A 19,427-nucleotide genomic window follows, 5' to 3' on the forward strand; every position below is an offset into this window, starting at 1 on the left:
ACATCCTTTTAGGTACAGTCCTTTATATATACAGAAAAATGGTGTTTAATGGATAGAGATTTCTGGAAACATTATGGGGGCAGTCAGCAGAAGTCAAGAAGGTGTTTAAAAAGTACAGACTGACAAAAGAGAGAACATAAAGTCTAGAGAAAGTTAAAGGAAGGAGTGACAGAAAAGACCACAGGGATGAGTACAGGGCTGTCAGGATACAAAGTAACTCAGTTAAGTCAGGAGGCAGGCAGAGGTGGCCCACGCCTTTAATTCCAGCACTTGGGAGGAAGACAGATTTATGAGTTCAAGGTCAGCCTGGTCTACAAGGTAAGTTCCGTTCAGTCAGGGCTATACAGAGAAACCCTGTCTCGAAATACCAAGATATATATATATATATATGCAGAGTAAGATAGATATTATAAAGGGCCTTGCTTTTTGGTCTGCTCACCTCTTCTCCCCCACCTGTTTAGCCACACCCTCTGCATTCTTTTCTCTGAGGACACTGTAGACACACACAAGCTCTAAAGTATTTAACAGAGAGCATCAGGACAGTAAGTCAAAGAGCAGTGCAGCAAAGAGTTTCTGGTGTGTGCACTGAACAGGAAGGGACAGGAAAGATCTGCTGAGTTCTGGTGGCTTTCAAGTAATCCGTTCATTATGTAATTCTCTAACACCAAGATAGAAAATGAGGTATAAGCCGGCTGTGGTGGCTCACGCCTGTAATCCCAGCACTCTGGGAGGCAGAGGCAGGCAGATTTCTGAGTTCAAGACCAGCCTGGTCTACAGAGTGAGTTCCAGGACAGCCAGGGCTATACAGAGAAACCCTGTCTCGAAAAAACCAAATCCAAAAAACCAAAAAAAAAAAAAAAAAAAAAAGAAAGAAAGAAAAGAAAATGAGGTATACTCAGCTGGATGTGGTAGTGCACACCTTTAAATCCCAGCTCTAGAGAGGCAGAGTCAGGTGGATTTCCTGAGTTTGAGTCCAGTCTACAAAATGAGTTACAGGACAGCCAGGGCTAAACAGAAAAACCTTGTCTCAAAGGTTACCTACAACCTTACCACCAAAAAATAAGGCAAACTACTGACATATATCTCTGATGAAAATGGTCACATTGTAGACTCAGCAAACTTTTGAGAGAGCACTGGAGCCTGTATACATCACTAGCCATACGTGTTAAAATTTTGTTATAGAAATTAAAAGTCAAGCCAGGCGGTGGTGGCGCAAGCCTGTAATCCCAGCACTCTGGGAGGCAGAGGAAGGCTGATTTCTGAGTTCAAGGCCAGCCTGGTCTACAGAGTGAGTTCCAGGACAGCCAGAGCTATACAGAGAAACCCTGTCTTGGGGGAAAAAAATCCAAAAAACCAAGAAAAAAAATTAAACGTCAAGCATTTGAATCCTAAATCAAATACCCCTTTTCACACCTTCTATTTAAGTTGGTTGTATTATTTTTTTTCCTTTCTATAAGACAGAAAAACATCAAAATATGATGAATTAGCCTATGTAAAAGAAAGGGCAGTGGGAGACATCAAAGAGTAGGTTAGAGAATGAGTTTTTAAAAGTATTCCCATCAACAAAAATCAAGCTAAGTATTTTACTTAGTATTCTCACATATAAAAAGTTAATTAATAGCACAAGAAAACCATCTATACATATTTGAGCTAAAACAAAACAGACTTTACCTTATCATTTAGAAGAGGCTTGATCTCTGTGAGTTGAACATCCTGAAGTTCATCCATGAGGATGGCTCAGAGTAGATCAGTCTCAAGAATAAACCAGTAACTCTGAAACAGAAGGGAAGGAAGAGAAAACGTGCTTACGCCGACATTGCAGACATAGCATCATTCATTGAGACACTGGACTTTGCTCCACGTACACAGGGTACAGGAGACACAGTGGAGGCAGACAGACACTCAAATGGCCTCTGGTATTTTTTCCCTCTGGTATTCATACCTTTTCACAGCTTCACATCCCACACCCTAGAGTGTAGGGCAGGCTCTATGTCTTGCTTTTGACTAAGAGACTGAGGGAAATAAAATGTACAGGAGTGCTTTTTTGTGGCTACATTACAAAACAGTTAAACACCTGTCTCGCTGAGACGTTCCCCCCTGCCAGCTGTCTTGAGCCAGCTGGCATGCTGAGTGAGCCATGCAGCAGGGAACTAAGGGCAGCTTCTGTTAAGACAGAAAGAAACTGAGACCCTTGGTTTAATAGTCTCTACAAGAAATTGAATACTGCCAACAACCACATGACACTGGAAATAGTTTCCTTCCCAGTGGAGACTCAGCTGAGAGGTAACCCTAACTGACACCTTGTTTGAAGCCTTAGCAAGGACATCTTGAGATAATAAAGGTGTGTTGTTTTAGGTTACTACATCTGTGGTGATATTTTAAACAAAGAACAACAAATACAGTTGCAGTCTGAAGTTTATATCTTGGTTCCTAAAGATGGGCAAGAGAACAACATTCTCAGAATTATGCCTCTGGAAGCAACGGTGTGGAGAGAGGGTTAAGGAAGGCAACAGCTGTAAGTTAATGCTATCGAATAGGACCCTGCACTGGCTGCTTTTCTGTCAACTTGACACAAGCTGGAGTTATCACAGAGAAAGAAGCCTCCCTTGATGAAATGCCTCAATGAGATCCAGCTGTAAGGCATTTTCCATGCTCAAGCTCAGCACTGTGAGAGGCCATGGAAGGACATTGGTGAAAGTGCAGTCTCACTTGCAATTGATGGCCCAGGACTGAAGGGGTCATGCAAAGGAGTTGAGGCTTAGTACCATGAAGAGAGCCTATGAGAAGCTATTGGTGAAGCCTAGTTACAGTATAAGACATCAGTGTTTTGGAAATACCAGTACCATGAGATGACCACCAAGAACAGCAGCAGCAGTGGAGTACAGGCAGCTGGAGCCTAGAAGACAAGGTGTGTGCTACAAAGGGCAGAGCTGGAGAAGTGACCCAAGCCCTTGGAAGAGCCCAGAAGATCATGAGTTGGATCCCACTGGAGTTTGATTTTGCTTTTGATTGTGACTGTACCCTGATATTTTTCCCTCTTGAAGTAAGAAAGTATCTTAGTAGAGCCCACAGTTAAGAGACTTTTAATTGTAAAAAAGACTTTGGATTTTAAAAAAAAGATTGGATATTTTAAAGGGATTGAAATTTTAATATGTAAGAATTTGCAAAGACTGTGGGCTTTTTAAAGTTATTTAGATCTTGGGGATGGATAATAAAGTAAGTGTTGAGGCTTTATCGTGATGTGTATGTGTGTCAAGTTGACAAGGAGTCAATTGTACTGGCGGGTTTTGTGTGTCTTGACACAAGCTGGAGTTATCACAGAGAAAGGAACTTCAGTTAAGGAAATACCACCATGAGATCCAGCTGTGGGGCATTTTCTCAATTAGTGATCAAGGGCAGGGAGGGCCCATTGGAGATGGTGCCATCCCTGGGCTGGTAGTCTTGGCTTCTATAAGAAAGCAAGCTGAGCAAGCCAGGGGAAGCAAGCCAGTAAATAACATCCTTTCATGGCCTCTGTGTAAACTCCTGCTTCTTCACCTGCTTGAGTTCCACTCCTGACTTCCTTTGGTGATGAACAGCAATGTGCGTTAGCTGAATAAATCCTTTCCTCCCTAACTTGCTTCTTGGTCATGATGTTTTGTGTAGGAATAGAAACCCTGACAAAGACAGACCCTAAATTAGTAATGGCAAAGGCAGTGAAAATGAATCAACAACTCTACTGAGGAATCTCAGTGTGATAAGGAGAATGGTAGCTGACCTGAGATGGCCTTCTACAAGTCCATTATCCTTGATACTTGATATTCACACTCACATATAATCACCCACCCAAACAAATCAGGAATGACTTACATTACTAATAGAACATAAGAGAAGTGAAAGAAATATGACTTTTCAGATTTCCCTTACATGGGCATTTTAGTTTCTGTGATGTTGAGCCGGTGGTGGTGCATGCCTGTAATCCCAGCACTCTAGGAGGCAGAGGCAGGCGGATTTCTGAGTTCGAGGCCAGCCTGGTCTACAGAGTGAGTTCCAGGACAGCCAGGCCTATTCAGAGAAACCCTGTCTCGAAAAAACCAAATCCAAAAAACCAAAAAAAAAAAAAAAAAGTTTCTGTGATGGTGAATTTCTATCACCAAGGGAGAAAACTAATATATTGTGAGGGCACACAAAGACCTCTGGAGGTCCACATGGAGGAATCAAAATACCAGTACTAACCTGCTAGCCATGTGAGTGATCTTGAAAATGAATCCTAAAGCCTCAGTCAGTCAGAGCTTAGGTGTCTAAGCCATAGAAACACCTGACTGCAACCACATGAGACACTTGCCAAATTGTTCTGCCAAGGCATTCAGTGTTCCTGACCCACAGAAACTATAAAAGGTAAGAAATGATTTTGTTTTGAAAGGCTATATTCTACAGCAATAGGTACACCAATAAGGGGGACCACATTGTGGAATTCGGAAAAAGCAAGGCGGCTGAGGGAGATGAGATAATGAGGCAGAAAGCCTTCCTGCCTCCCACCATACAGCCTTGGATAGACTGTGAGCACTGGGTACTGCAGGCACATGAGTCTCACCTGTGGAGAAATCTCCACACTTTCTTTCTTGTCCCTGGACCTATTAGATCAGGAAAAATCCTAACTCAATGATTTTGAATTGTGGCCATTCAATGTCACTTACTGGAGAGCTACTGTGTAAAGCACTGGGAAAGATCAGAGAGTGGCTCTTCCTCCTAGGAACTTCCAAAATAGCAAAGATGACTATGGTCCCTAAAATGATAAATAAAAAGAATAGACAAGAGCTCCAAGTGGGAATAATTGCTTCTAACCTGTGAGAATTAAGACAACCTTTAAAGGAGACTGGCGTGCTACAGATGATTGACAAATGATGGAATTATATCCTGATTAAACCCACTATGAACAGAAATTATGCTCAAAATTATTTAATACATCTATCCTACTAAAGACCATGGCTTACAATGCAGCATTCCCCATGCTTACATGGCTGTCTGGTAATATGGTTTTTGCCTCTGTCTAGCATGACACAAGGCATTGAGCTACATACCACTTGCTCAAGAAACAGAAACTCAAAGCTCAGAAGGTATAAGTAATTTCCTACCATGTATGTGACCCTGGGTTCAAACTCCATCTCTGAAAAAAAAATGTCTGAAATTTATTTATTCATTTTGTATTTATTAATCATACAATAAACTATGGCTTCATTTCATTTGGACTTTATATGATCATTCTGACTGTGTGAAAATAATAGAATAATGAAAAGATACTTTACTTACATTTCTTCCATCTAAGGATAACCATTTACCACCACTAGCTAGGCAGAGAGGCAGAAGTATCAAAAGTTTGATGCCATCCTGGGCTATACAGGAAGAATCTGTCTCAAAACACAAATTTTAGTTTATTCCCATGATGCTCTTTTTCTCATGTAAAATGATGATATCCTGGCATTGTTTTTTTTTTTTCCCATACTACCTACTTTATTTACCAGTGAAATTCATTCACAAGAAAGAAGCACAAACTTCATTGTGAATGTGTGGGTGTGTCAGGCTTCAGGTTCAAAGTCAAGACATCCACTTACTGACTGCGCCCCTGCATTTTTTGTTTGTTTCTATGGCAGGGTTTCAAATAGCACAAGCTAACCTCATACCTGGTATGTATCTGAGACTGTCCTTGAACTACTGATCCTTCTGCTTCTAAGTGATGGGACTGCAGGCAGGTGTTACCATGCCCAACCATCTTCTGTTTATAAGACAAGAAAATGTGATGACTGTGCCAGTATACACTTAAGATGCAACTAAAGAAGACTGTCCCCTAGCTGGGCAGACTAAGGGAGGAATGCTAGAGCTGTTCCAGGATTGTTTAGAAATTGGCCAGAGGGCAGGAGACCTTCCACATATGAAAGGATGCAGTGAATTCTTTTTCCCCCCTTAGTTCCTGCCATCTTGAGCCTTTCCCAGTGAGCAGTTTTATAATATCTATGAGAAAAGGAAGATCACATGGTGGAAAACTCCATCTCCAGATCCCTTAGCTGCTCAGACTGGCTCCCTCCTGGGGATGTGGCCTGCAGTTCCGGCATCTGCTGCCAGGTCCCATCCTGGCACAAAGAGGTACTGATATTTTTAAAAGGCTGGGAAGCTTTCATAAGCTACAGTAGACAAAAAAAAAAAAATGTCTGCCCTTTTTCCTAGTCTTGAGAAGAAGTATGAAGAGTGTATTTTTACAATCACCCTTCGACTGAAGGAACAGGAAAGGGCAGTGTAGGCACCAACTGCATGCCAGGAATTCTCTCACATCAATCTCCCAGGAAGACATCTTCATTTACTCTATAGATGAGAAATATAGGCTTGGACCTATTTTCTGAAATTCTACATGTAAGGGATTAGGAAATGTCTAATTTTTTCTGTCTCCACTATAACATAGTATCTACCCCAGCTCCACCAGCTGATTATGGGGACCTGGATCAGTTCCTTCCTCTCCACCCACACAGTGGCACCCATGAGACCAACTGATGGAAGCCTAAAGCAATCCTATACATATCAACAATGACTCAGACCCCTTGGAAATGCAGGTTTGAGTCATCACTCCAGGATAAGAACCCATCCTTTCAGGAGCTAATTAAGGCAAGGAGAATATGAAATAAGTAAAGAAGGGAATTAAATTCCAGCTATTTCTTGGCCGCCTGTTTTAAAAACAAGGGCTACTTCTCACTTCTTAAAATAGTGTGCTTCAAACTTTAATGGACACTCTGCTGAGGCTTTTATCAGCTTTGAGGGATAACGGTCAAGCATGTGACCCATCACTAAGGACCAGAGATCATCTGAGATCAGAGGGTGATCACTGACAGCATCTTTAACAGAGATAGAGCAGAGACTCTATTATTTCATTCTGCCATCTTCCAAAAAGAATGCACTCAGTGTTTTTTATATAATAAACTATATGCATCTTAAAAAAGATTCAACAGGTCAAATCAACCAGAAGGAGAATATACCAAAAAGAAGAGTTTGACCCAGCTGAGAGTGACAGTCTATCAAGCAGCTGAAATTACAAATGTAAAGAATAAAGGAGGGACTGGGGTGACGCCCCGAGCTAGAGCACACACAGGCCTGAGCCTCAGCACCTCTGAGAAATAAACATCAGTTAAGATAAAAATGGGAAATTAAAAGTTGATTGAAAAATGGCACAAGGTCAGGGAAGAATCAGGTTTTTGTCAAAGTCTCTAGTTAAGGGAGATAAAAGAATATTGACCCAAATGCATGGAGATGGAGGAACTGAAAAAGAGCAGCAGGCATTAATGAATATTTCAGTTTAAGTCAGGAGCCAGAGAGACCAGAGTTCAAGTAAGAGTGAGATTTAGAGAGATGAGTCCACAGGTCATCACCAAACTACAGACCCTGGGCTCTTCAGAAGGGCAAGTGAGTGATAGAAAGTAAAGCCATTAGAAGATAAAAAGAAAACGTTCAGAGGCACAGGAAGAAAAGCAGAAACATGGTGCCAAAGCAGTCAAAGAAAAAGAGGTTCACACGGTAGGGGAGAAAACTGTGGAATGATGGAAAGGTGGGGAGAGGCTGAGAACTGGAAAGGCTTTATCTTCTGGTGGGACATTAATGGTGCCAAAGCCTAGGGAGTTCCGTGGCCTTACTCTGTATGGCCCAGTCTGTGTTGAAGTCCATGATCCATGTCATGTAAGACTTCTGTGGCAATCCCTACCTTTGCTCCCACCCAACCCCCTAAAATAGTAGCAGCCTAAACAGGAAGCCATCGAAGAGAACTCTTAAAAACCATGACAGGATGCTGAAGTAAGTGCCACTCTGCACAACAGATGGCTTCCCGGAGCAGGGTGGGAAGGGAAGGACTCGGCTCCATTTAAGAGGCAGGCCACGGGAGTTTGACCACATTCCAGTGTATATATAGGTATCACGAATTAGACTGGCTTCTTAAATGGAGTAAAGTTAGAAAGGTAGGGGGGAAAGGGGTGTGAACAGGGAAGGACTGGAACGTGAATGTGATAGGGATGTATGATGTGAAATAAAAAATCACATCAAAGAATCAAAAAAAAAATATTGGGAGAAAAAACCCTATGAAGAGTAAGGCATGCTAAAGAGACTGAGGCTGGAGAGTTCAAGATCAGCTGAGACTACATAAATATGCTTTCTCAAAAAACATCTGGGCTGGAGAGATGGCTCAGTGGTTAAGAGCACTGACTGCTCTTCCAGAGGTCCTGAGTTCAATTCCCAGCAACCCTTTATAATGGGATCTGATGGCCTCTTCTGGTGTGTCTGAAGGCAGCAACAATGTACTCACACATACAAAAAGCAAACAAAACCTCCCAAAATCATCTAGGAAAAATGATCTAGGAAGTTCAGTGACATGTGCTGAAAAGTCCTGGACTATGTAGATCATTTTTTATAAATTTGGAAAATGCTGTTTCTACATTGAAGTGCAAGAGAAAATGTTACTAGGAGGTGGGGAGAGACAGCAGTGTTTCTCGACACACACAGAACACAAGAAGAGTCTTTAAAGAGCACCAAGACCTGGGATTTTTAAGAAGTTTGGCAAACCTCTGAATAGAAAACACAGAAAAGCACAGACTCTGCTGAAGTGCTGGTGAGGCTGCTGTGTCTCTGCAGCACACAGCAGCCTAGCTATGCAGAGACAGGCGCACAGCTCGGTGGCAGTCCGCTTATCTAGCATGTGTGAGGCAAGGGTTCTATTTCTAGTGTCACAAAAAATAAAGTCCAGTGATAGAAAATGCAAGCCTTTGCCCAGTCAGAAAGCAGAAGGCTGGAGACGCATGGACCCTTCCAGTCCCAGAACGAGTCCATCAGACCATCAGGAGTGCACTCTACATGTAGGCAGGCCCATAAGGGCTGAGTGACACCAGGCATTTTCCCTTTCTGTAAAGGGAAGAAGTTAGGCAGAATGATCTTTTGGGCTCCTAGGCAGGGCTGACATTCTGAATTCTCTATAAATGTACTTCATATTTTCCTCAGGCCAACCAGTCAGCAACCTAATACAAATCAGAAACTTGGTAAAAGTCACTCAGAAGATCAGCGGACATTTGGTCTGACTCTAAGGAACATGGGAGTCTACACTGTGAAATGTCTAGAACTTAAAAACATTTTAAAAAAAAAGCAGTAATGAAATACGGTTTTATTTCAGAGCTTTCTTCCATGACCAAGGTAATTTGTTATCTCTGGCTTTTCTGGACATACTGACACCAAGATAACTCATTGGTATTCTAGGGACAACATCAATCACTTTTGGTCTTGGAAAGAATGCAGAAAGATTACCAAAACAAAATGAAGGCAGCAAGCAAGAGGCACACTAAAGGGGAATGAGCTGGACGGGCTCAGCTGCAGCTAGTCCTGAAACATTTACAGCTAAAAGAGGCAGGAGCACCCAGGTGATTGGCTAGAGCCAGGGTAGCATGCAGACTCACATGTATTCACTCTCTCTCTCTCTCTTCCTCCTCTTCCTCCCCTCTCTCTCCTAACAGTTTATTGATTATCACAATGAAAAACAGAGGTACTGGCATCCTAGCTAGAACAGAGATGAAAAATGAGAGTTAAGACAAACAAACCAACCATTAATAAATGGCTCAAGTGAAACTGAAACTCAAGTTTCCTAACAGCAAATGTTGACGTTATGCCCAGTCTCACACACTGCCTCACTGATGATTATAGACAAAGACAGCGGCTGGTGTCAAAGACAGCGTCTGGTGTGGGGGGAATGTGTTCTGTGTGTTACCATGTTTAGTAATATCCCAGACATTTACAACTAGATGGCTAGAACATCCCCCTCCAACAGCTCTCACAATCAAAACTGCCTCCATATAATGCCAACTAACCTCTGTAGGGCATTAATCATCAATTTAAGGAACTATCAAAGCTTCACCAGTTTAAAATCCTACCAAGTCTCACCCATGGTATTTCTGTGTGCGTTCCACTTCACCAAGGAGAAAGAGGCCACTTGGGAGGTCTCCACGGCACCTAGTGCACCCAGTGGAACAGAGCACTGGAGCTAAAAGAAGCTTCCGCAGGGCAGGGGCGAGACCACTAAGGGCTAGGGTGGCCGAGAGATTCCCGAGTGACAATGGTGGATTCTGAACGGATCTGCTTGACTAACCGCAATGCAGGAGGACGAATGAGGACACGAAGGTAAGATAAAAACCACACAGAAGACAGCACTGCAGCTTTAAGAGAAGACAAGCTACAAAGGAAACTGAGTCAGAAAAAAGGGGGGGGGCACACAACCACTTTTTCGCATGGACAACACTGATGGTTTCTAAGAATGACACAGAAGCTTAGCTTTACCAAGTGTTTGAAACTTGGTCATCTTTGCCAGCTGTGCATAATCCTTTAATCTCACCACTGGATGCCATCTCCACAGCTCCATGCAGGTCTTGCACAGCCAGCCTGAGGCGGGCTAGAATCTCACCTCAAACACACAACCAGTAAAAGAGGTTCACATGCCCAGATCACATGGCAAGTACACAACAATATGAAAGACAAAATAATGCCCCCCCCCAAACCCAGTACTCCTATAGAAATGTTCTCCAATAAGAATTACCTAGATGAACCCTAGAACACAAATTTAAAAGAACAATCATAAACATAATTTTAAAAAAAATCAATGGGTTTAAAAGGGACATGAGCAAATGCTTCAGAGAACTTAAAGAGGCTGAAATAAATTCTTAGTGAAGTCCAAGAAAACACAAGTGTAAGGATGGACAAAATGAAAAAGTCAATTCAGGATCAGAAAACTGAATTCAGTACAGAGATAGAAATACTGAAGCTAACATGCAATGGAATTGAAACATTCAATAGCCCAGTTAGAAAACTCAAGGGAAAGCTGTATCAGGGCTTGAAAATAAAGTACAGGAATTGGACCATTCAAACAAGTAATATAAAAAACAAAACAAAGAACTGTAGAAGAAACATGCAGGAAATTTGAGACTCGATGAAAAGATCAAATCGGCTCTGGTCTCTTGCCTTCTTGCTCTAGCTCTGTCCCTCAGCCCTCCCCCTCTCCCCAGCCACTTCCCCCCTCTCTCTCCATGTGTCATGGCCGGCCTCTACTCCACTACTCTCTCTGTCTCTCTGCCTTACTCTATCCCTTCTATCCTCTCAACTACCCTTCCCATGCCCCAAATACTATATTCTATTTTTTTTTTAAAAAAAAAAAAGCAAATCTTTGAATTATAGGCATAGGAGGGGAAGGAGGAAAGAGGAAAGAGGAAAGAGAAAGATCATCATCATCATCATCATCTCAGATCAATGGCACAGACCAGATCTTCAATAGGATCAGAGAGGAAAACATCCCCTAATTAAGGAATGACATACAAGAAGCCAACACACCATAGACAGGAGTAGAAAAGAACTCCATACAGCATATTAATTATAGACAAAACTCTAAATACACAGAACAAAAAAAGAGTATTTTTTTTTTTTTTGAAAAACTGCAAGAGAAAAACCACAAGGAGCATCAAAGAACATGCACTAGACTAATGGCTGACGTCTTAATAGAAACTTTAAATGCTGCAAGAGCCTGGAGCAATGTGCTTGAAATTCTAAAACAGCACAAAGGCTAACCTAGACTACTGTGCCCAGAAAAACTACCATTCATAGTTGAAGGAAAAAGAAAAACTTTCCATGACACAGTCTAAAAGAACTCATGTCCACCACACCAGCTCTACAGAGAACACTGGAAACAGTACTCTAGGGTGAAAAGGAGTGCAAGCACAGCCAAGAGACCACAGAAAGAAAACAAATGAAGCACGGTCACTGAAACACAAAACAGGACCAAGAACAGAAGCAGCAAAACAACAACAACAACAACAACAAAAAATAATGGCAGCCAACACACACATGTCAATAATAACTTTATATATTAGTAGACTCAGCCATCCAATAAAAAAACATAGATAAATATACTTCTCTTCCTTACCAACAATTTCTTTTTATAACATATGGGAAAGAGGGAAACTATTACAGAAATCTACAACCAGAGAGATAGCTTAATGATTAAGAGCACTGGCTGTTCTTCCTTTGGAACCCAGTTCAATTCCCAGAGCCTGCACAGCAGCTTACAATGGTCCTTAACTCCAGTTCCAGAAAATCCAGCAGTACTGTCTTCTAGCACATACATAAATGTAAACAAAACACTCAAACACAAAATAAAAACAAAAGTGTTTTTTATTTTTAAATTTGCATTTTTAACATTTATTTATGCACAGCGCATATGTATGTGTTAGCATGCACATGTACTTGCAGGTGCCTGTGGATGACAAAAGAGAGCATTGACTCTCCAGAAACTGAGCTCCAGGCAGTTGTGAGTTGCCTGATGTGGGTTCAGGAACAGAACTCTTCAAAAGCAGCAGGTGCTATGAACTACTGAGCTGCTTCTTCAGTTCCTTAAATAAATCTTAAAAAAAAAATTTTAAAAATTAAAAAAAAAAAAAAGGAAGAAAGGAAAGCTGATGGGTGTAAGGGCACATGCTTCAAATCCCTGAGTTCAAAGCTGGCATGATTTATTCAGTGAGACTCAGTCTCAGAAAACAAACAAAACCAACCAACCAGCCAGAAAGATAAATCAATCTACAACTGGTCGAAATGCAGACAACAACTGACTGTGTGTTCAACCCCTATTAATACATCTACAAGCCAACTCCTACACTCAAGACTCAAGGAACATCATCAAAGAGGGGCAGAGAGACTAAGAGTCAGACATCCAGAATACCTGCTGCTAAACAGAATCTTCTAGACACAACAGGGAAGGTACACCCATGAAATCCCAATAATATGGTTACCTAAACAAGACACGTGTGAGTAGGTGTAGCCCAGGGAGTGGGATTATTTGGAGGTGTGACCTTGTTGGAAGAAGTGTGTAACTCTGGGAATGAGCTTTGAGGCCCTCCTCCTAGCTGCCTGAGAACAGTCTGTTCCTGGCTTCCTTTGGATGAAGATGTAGAACTCTTAGCTCCTCCAATAAGTACCATGGCTGCCTGGACTCTGCCATGCTTCCGGGCATGATGATGATGGACTGAACCTTAGAACCTGTAAGCCAACCCCAATTAAATGTTGTCCTTTATGAGAATTGCCTTGGTCATGGTGTCTCTTCACAGCAGTAAAACCCTAACTAAGACAACATGCATAATAATGATAGCAGCTGACATGTCAGATGGCTGAACACAAGACCCACACTAGATGAAGAGCTACAGGAAATCAATGGCTGCTGAGGGAGGAACATTCAGTTTTCTCTAGGGACAAACTGCCTGATAACTTATTCAATCTAAAATATCAGCCCTAAACACATACACATATGGACAACAATAAATGGACTAACCAGCTTGTGTGTGTATATTTATAGCTATAATAGATCATCATCATCATCATCATTATTACTATTATTATTATTATTGAAGAGAACATAAATTTTAGAAGGAGTTGTGAGAAGACACATGAGCTGGAGGGAAAAGAGGAACAAGTAGACATTATATAAATACTAGCATATGAAATTCTCATAAATTTAAATATTTAAGTTAAAAGTATACAAAAATCCTTATTCATATTGTTTACAGTTTTCTTAGCTATAGTTGGACCTGAGAGCTTTAAAGAATATCAATACTATATTGAATAATAAAAAAAAAAGAATATCAATACATGGCCTCGATCCAAAGGCTCATTTTAATTGTTTGGGGCAGGGCTTAGGCATTTTGTTTTAAAGGTCTTTGGGTAATTCTTAACCAGGGCTAAGAAGCACTGGTCTTAAACAGTGTCCCCTTTCTCCAATAAGGAAAGAGACACAGAAAAATTAAGTGATTTGACTAAGTTCATGCACCTGAATGTGTATGGGGCTAAGACCACTGTTTAGACACCAAGCCCAGATTCTGGAAGATATTCCAGGACACTGGGCTACCTTCCATATTTCCATCTATAAGAAACACAAATTATGTGATGACTTGGCTCTTAAGTTCTGTCAGGCTTAAAGTCTGAATTAATCTAATCATGAAACCATTGACTTAAGCATCCTCCCAAGTATCTAGGATAATGGATATTGGTTTCCCTGCGGTCTCCTGGGGCCCCTTAAGAAAGCAAAGGATCTCCAGAGACAGCCTGAGAAGCCAAATAAACAAGCCATGAAACAAACAGGCTTTTACAGCCTAGCTCACAGATTATTCCTACACAAATGAAAATCTGGGCGTCTTTCTACGAGGAGAAAGTTTCAGAAGCTGCCTTCCTTCCTACAGAAGCAGAAGAGGGGAGTGAGGGTCAAAGGCGGCTGTTGAGGTATATCCATATATTGTCATTCTAACAAGAAACACGCTTGCTTCTCCTGGGCCTTGGATAAGGACAAGTGCAGGCCTCATAACAGACCCACCCTTTTGCTGTGTCATCCGTGGGCTCTGGCAGCAGGTGGGAAATAGACTTGCAGAGAATGCCAAGTTGGAAATCTGAGTCTGCGCTATGTGCTCATTGTATTCATTCCAGGGTCTTGATACAGATAACTGCTAGGACAGAGCAGTCCCCTCGGACAGATCTTGTTAATTACAGACTCCCAACCAACAGGGAGCTTTCTAACATGGGATTTATCTAAAGCAACTCTAGGCCAGATGCACACCCTTCTGTCTTCCACTCCTGAAGGAGGCAGCCCAAGACGTTAGGGAAGCTACTGTTGGCAAGGCCTGGTAGGGAGCTTGGAAGAGCTCCGGGTTCCTACCAGCTAAAGGCAGAATCCCTGAAAACAATTCGTTCCTTTCTACAGTCTGAATGGACAAACAAGGGCAAACAAAAGCCCTGAAGGCAGTACTTCTGTTCATACCTCAGTTACTGAGTGCTTTCCCTACGTCAGGAACCGGAATAAGCACTTTATCCATTCATTATTTTATGTTATGTTCCGACACCTATAAGTCAGGCAGCATAATCCCGCTGTGCTCTGACAGATGAAGATATTGAGGCACAGTTTGGCTTTGTAATTTGACAAAGGTCACACAGTTAGCAAGCAGTAGTGCAAGGATTTGAATATTAGCATTCTGCATCCAGATCTTGGACAAGTCTCTATTAGCAATTTTTCCTGTTTGATGCCAACTAATTATTAATTCTTTTTTATTTTTTCAGGTTTGGTTTCTGTGGTGGTTTGGATGAAAATGGCCTTCATAGGTCCCTGTTGGTGGAACCTTGGGAAAGATCACAAAATGTGGCCTTGTTAGAAGAGGCATGTCATTGAGGCTTGGAAGTTATAAAAATCCACATCATTTCCAGTAAGCTCTCTCTGCCTCTAGGTTGTGACTCAGGATGTGAGCTCTCAGCTGCTGGTCTAGCACCACACCTGCCTGCCTGCTGCCATGCTCCCTGTCATGATGGTCCCAGATGCTAACTCTCTGAAACTATAAGACCCAAATGAACTTTCTTTTATAAGTTGTCTCGCTCATGGTATCTATCCACAGCAACAGAAAAGCAACTAAGACATTTCTAAAGTCTATTACTTTAAAATTTCATGATCAGCAAATTTTGAAAACAGAAGAGCAATATATAAAACTTTGACTACTATTACAAGGAACATACCAACACCTACCTGTGGCTGCTGGAAAAGCAATCTACCTGTGGGATGTCTAAGGTATTAAGTTACTTTCTGGTCCACACAGGTTCACACTATCTCAACACAGCAACTTTAAAGCAGCAGCACCTTCTAAGACTGAAGACTGTCAGAAGGAGCTCTGCCCCACCCCACCCCAGCTTCTTAACTGGAAAAAAAAAACAATAACCTGATCTCTCTATGCTCTCTGCCAAGTTTTAGAGGTTAATTACAATGTCCCTACCACTAAGCTCTCATAATTTTTTTAAAAAAGCACTCAATTTTCTTTTTTGATACTGGATATCAAAATTAGGGTCTCATGCTAGACAAGGACTCTACCAGGCTCATTTACATTTTTCTGTTCCTTTGTTTTTATTTTGTTGTTATTGTTGTTTTTGATACAGGGTTTCTCTCTGTAGCCATGCCGGTCCTAGAATCATTCTGCAGAGTCTGTCCTTGAACTCACAGAGATTTGCCTGCTTCTGCCTCCTGAGTGCAGGGACTAAAGGCGTGCTCCACCACCACACCCACAGGCTCATTCACTTTTAACCATGAGCTGAAACCCAAGGTATAAAGCTGTAGAAGCACTATGAGGATAAAATTGTCACTTCTAACAAACTGTTTTAAACAAATGCTGCTTCATGAAAAGATTATCACAATTATGATTTAATAAAAAGCTGACATTATTTCAAATCTTAAACCATAATTAGAATTGGGAAGCAATTTCATGTTTATGATCTACTTATTATTTTCCTTATCCTAATTTATTGGATTTATAAGGTTGTCAGCCATCATCCTGATAGTTCCCACAAATGACAGCTATTTCCCTAAAAGTTGAAACAGCATCTTCCCTAAGATACTACAAAATATATACTAAAAGTCACCAGATGCAGTGTAAAGAACAGTTATATTAGGAACTGAATCCTTATAACTGAAAAATTCAGACTGTGTAGACTATGGGCATTAAGTGGAAAAATGACAGTCAAAGCACTTAGGAAGTTAATATACTTAAAAATATATGAGTGTGTGTGTGTGTGTGTGTGTGTGTGTGTGTGATAGCAAACATGTGGAGGTCAGATGATGATAACTGTGGAGTCAGTCTCTCCTTTCACCAATATGTGTGATCCAGGGATCAAACTCAGATCATTATCTTTGCAGCAAGATCTTTTACCCACTAAGCCACCTTGTCGGTCCCAGAAAACTAATCTAATTTACTATATTAAGTCTCTTGGAAAGACAAAAAATAACACCTACACATAAGCAGTTAGGAAGGCTAGCAGCTCTATACTACACAGCCCCACATTAGGTTTAATACCATAGCATGCTCAGTACTGTAATTAATGTTTACATGGAATACAACTCTGTCTGTGAAGAAGGCACATTTCCTTCAGAGTGCACCCCTATAGCTAGCAACAATAAATGTTTACTCAGGACTAATAACATGTCGAACTCTTTCCAGTGTTATAAGAAGCAGAACTTTTCCAAAGAGAATAACATTAAAGAGATTAACATTCGGCGGAAGCAAGGAATCAAACCTAGAGCATGGGCTCTACTACTGAGTTATATACCCAGTTCAAAGCAATTCACTTTTCTATTTGATATATCCTCCACATGCCAATTAATTTTATATGAATAAATATGAAGGAAAGCAATGACAAAATTATAGGTTACTGTTATAAATACAACAAAATTAAGCACTATATCTATTTTTTTTTTTCATTTAAGAAAGTAAACCCTGGCAGGGGCACATACCTTTAATCCCAGCAGATATGAGTTCCAGGCCAGTCTGATCTACAAAGCAAGTCCCAGTACAGCCAGGGCTACACAGAGAAACCCTGTCTCAGAAAATGAAACAAACCAGACAAAAACAAAAAGCCCTGACACCTATGTGTTCTCAATCTGGGCACACTTTTGTGTGCTGTTCTCAAGTAGCCTGACTCTTAAAAGGAGAAAGCGAATTTCTCAGAATAGAGAACACCTTTTCTGCATTAAACCTATAGAATTATTAATCTGTGGACCTAAGAGGGCCCTTCCCCTCCCTAGTACACCCTTCTGAGATGGTCTCATGTAGTCGAGGTTGGCCTAAAACTTGCTCTATAGGCAAGAATACCTTAAACTCTTGATCCTCCTGAGCTCTTTCTGAGGAACTGTTTCCTTTCTTCTTGCTTAGCCAGGCCTGTCACCCTCCCCACAAAACCCAGCAAACAACAAACAACCAAACAAAACCAAACCTTCTCTTTCCTATTGTCCTCACTTCTTGCCAGAGTTTGACCATCCATCATTATCAGTCAAGCAGAGAGACAGGCCTTGCTCCCTGCTCCTGGGAAGCTCACCATGTGATACTACTTGGAGTTATTTGCATAGCCATATCACCAGACTCCAAGTTTTAGCAAAGGCTTTGTGCTTCTAGAAGCTACCAGCATCTGTCATACAGCACGCACCAAAAATGTTTGTTGTATGACTAGATCACTTTAGCAAGCTCTTTTAAAATCCATAAATATTTTAGTATGAATCTTCAAGATGGACTCTTCTTTTCTTTTTAAAATGCAAAGGCAATGCAAATACAATGTAAAAAGAATACACAAACTCGCAAAGGTATAAATTTTAAAACTCAATTCTCCAGGCTCCTACATCCCAATTTTTGAAGTGACTATTATGGTGTTATATGTATTTTTCCAGAACTGACCCATGCCAATAACACACAAAATCTGTCTGTCTGTCTTTCTTTCTGTCTGTCCCCCTCTGTCCTTCCCTCCCTCTATCCCTCCCTCTCTAGAACAAGTTCTTTGACATTTCCTGACTCACTTTTCAACATCCTTATCTAGTGGCTTTCAACGTGTGGCCCCCAGACTAGGAGAACCAACACAATCTGGTAAGGGATTAGAACTGCCTGTTCTTAGGCATCTCTTAAGACCTCTACTGAATCAGGAGCTGTGGAGGGAAGCCGAGCAGTGTGCTAATAAGAAGTTGTCTAGTTGACTGATGTCCAGTGAAGGTAAGAACTATCGTTCTCATAGAATTACACCAGGTCTTTTGCTTCTGTTCTTTTCCCCTCTGGCCATGGCAGACACTGTTACCTTGTCTCAGTTTCATCAGTGCAAATTTCAAAATGCTTCCCTTGCCCTTTCAGTTCTGACACTAACAATCTGTCAAGCTCTAAAAATCTTCATTCTCCCCCCAGTGGTCTCACTGCTGTTGTGCATACTCCTCCCCCTGACCTCGTCCCCAACTCCCATGCCACACACAATCAATCCCTTCACCATCCACCCCGACATTATCTGCACACTGTCTTCAGAGGTCAAGAACAGTTATCCTCTCCCTAACAGATCAGATGCATCTTAGCATCTCCTCTACTCCTTGATCTATACACATTCCTGGAATTTTAAGAGTTGCTGGTTAATGTCTTCAGGCAGAGAAGAAACACTGGTAACTTAACAAAGAAAGAAAGGAAGGAAGGAAGGAAGGAAGGAAGGAAGGAAGGAAGGAAACTTAGTTGGTTAGTTTCTGGGAATAATCTTCAAGACCTCACACACACTGTCAATTTCTCTACCACTGAGCTACCCTACCCACTTAGCCCAGGAAAATTCTTAATGAATAAAAAGTCTGGAATGTCAAGCTGAAGCCCTAGTTCTATGACCTTGAACAAACTCAGTTCTCAGGAAGCTATCTGCCAAAGTGAGGAGGATCATTGCTTGCTTTCAGATTGAATATAATTTTATGGTGTTTTCCAAACTGGGTGTGGAGGCACATGCCTATAAGCCCAGAACTTAGAGAGAGACAGGAGGGTCAGGAGTTGCACACCAGCCCAGGACATAAGAAACCCTGTCTAAAAAGGAAAAAA

At 41.4% G+C, this 19,427-nt stretch overlaps 1 protein-coding gene across 3 annotated transcripts in view; it reads right to left on the reverse strand.

Annotated features, from left to right (window-relative positions):
* Positions 1-19,427, reverse strand: part of LOC127686153 (protein NDRG3) — a 65,616-nt gene that overhangs the window by 42,829 nt on the left and 3,360 nt on the right. For all 3 annotated transcript variants that reach the window (XM_052184102.1, XM_052184103.1, XM_052184101.1), the window contains exon 2: positions 1,672-1,773. In XM_052184102.1, the coding sequence (XP_052040062.1) occupies positions 1,672-1,728 (57 nt within the window). In that variant the 5' untranslated portion in view covers positions 1,729-1,773. The remainder of the gene's footprint in view (positions 1-1,671; positions 1,774-19,427) is intronic.

Source organism: Apodemus sylvaticus, chromosome 5 (assembly GCF_947179515.1).
Source record: "Apodemus sylvaticus chromosome 5, mApoSyl1.1, whole genome shotgun sequence".
Taxonomy (NCBI): Eukaryota; Metazoa; Chordata; class Mammalia; order Rodentia; family Muridae; genus Apodemus; species Apodemus sylvaticus.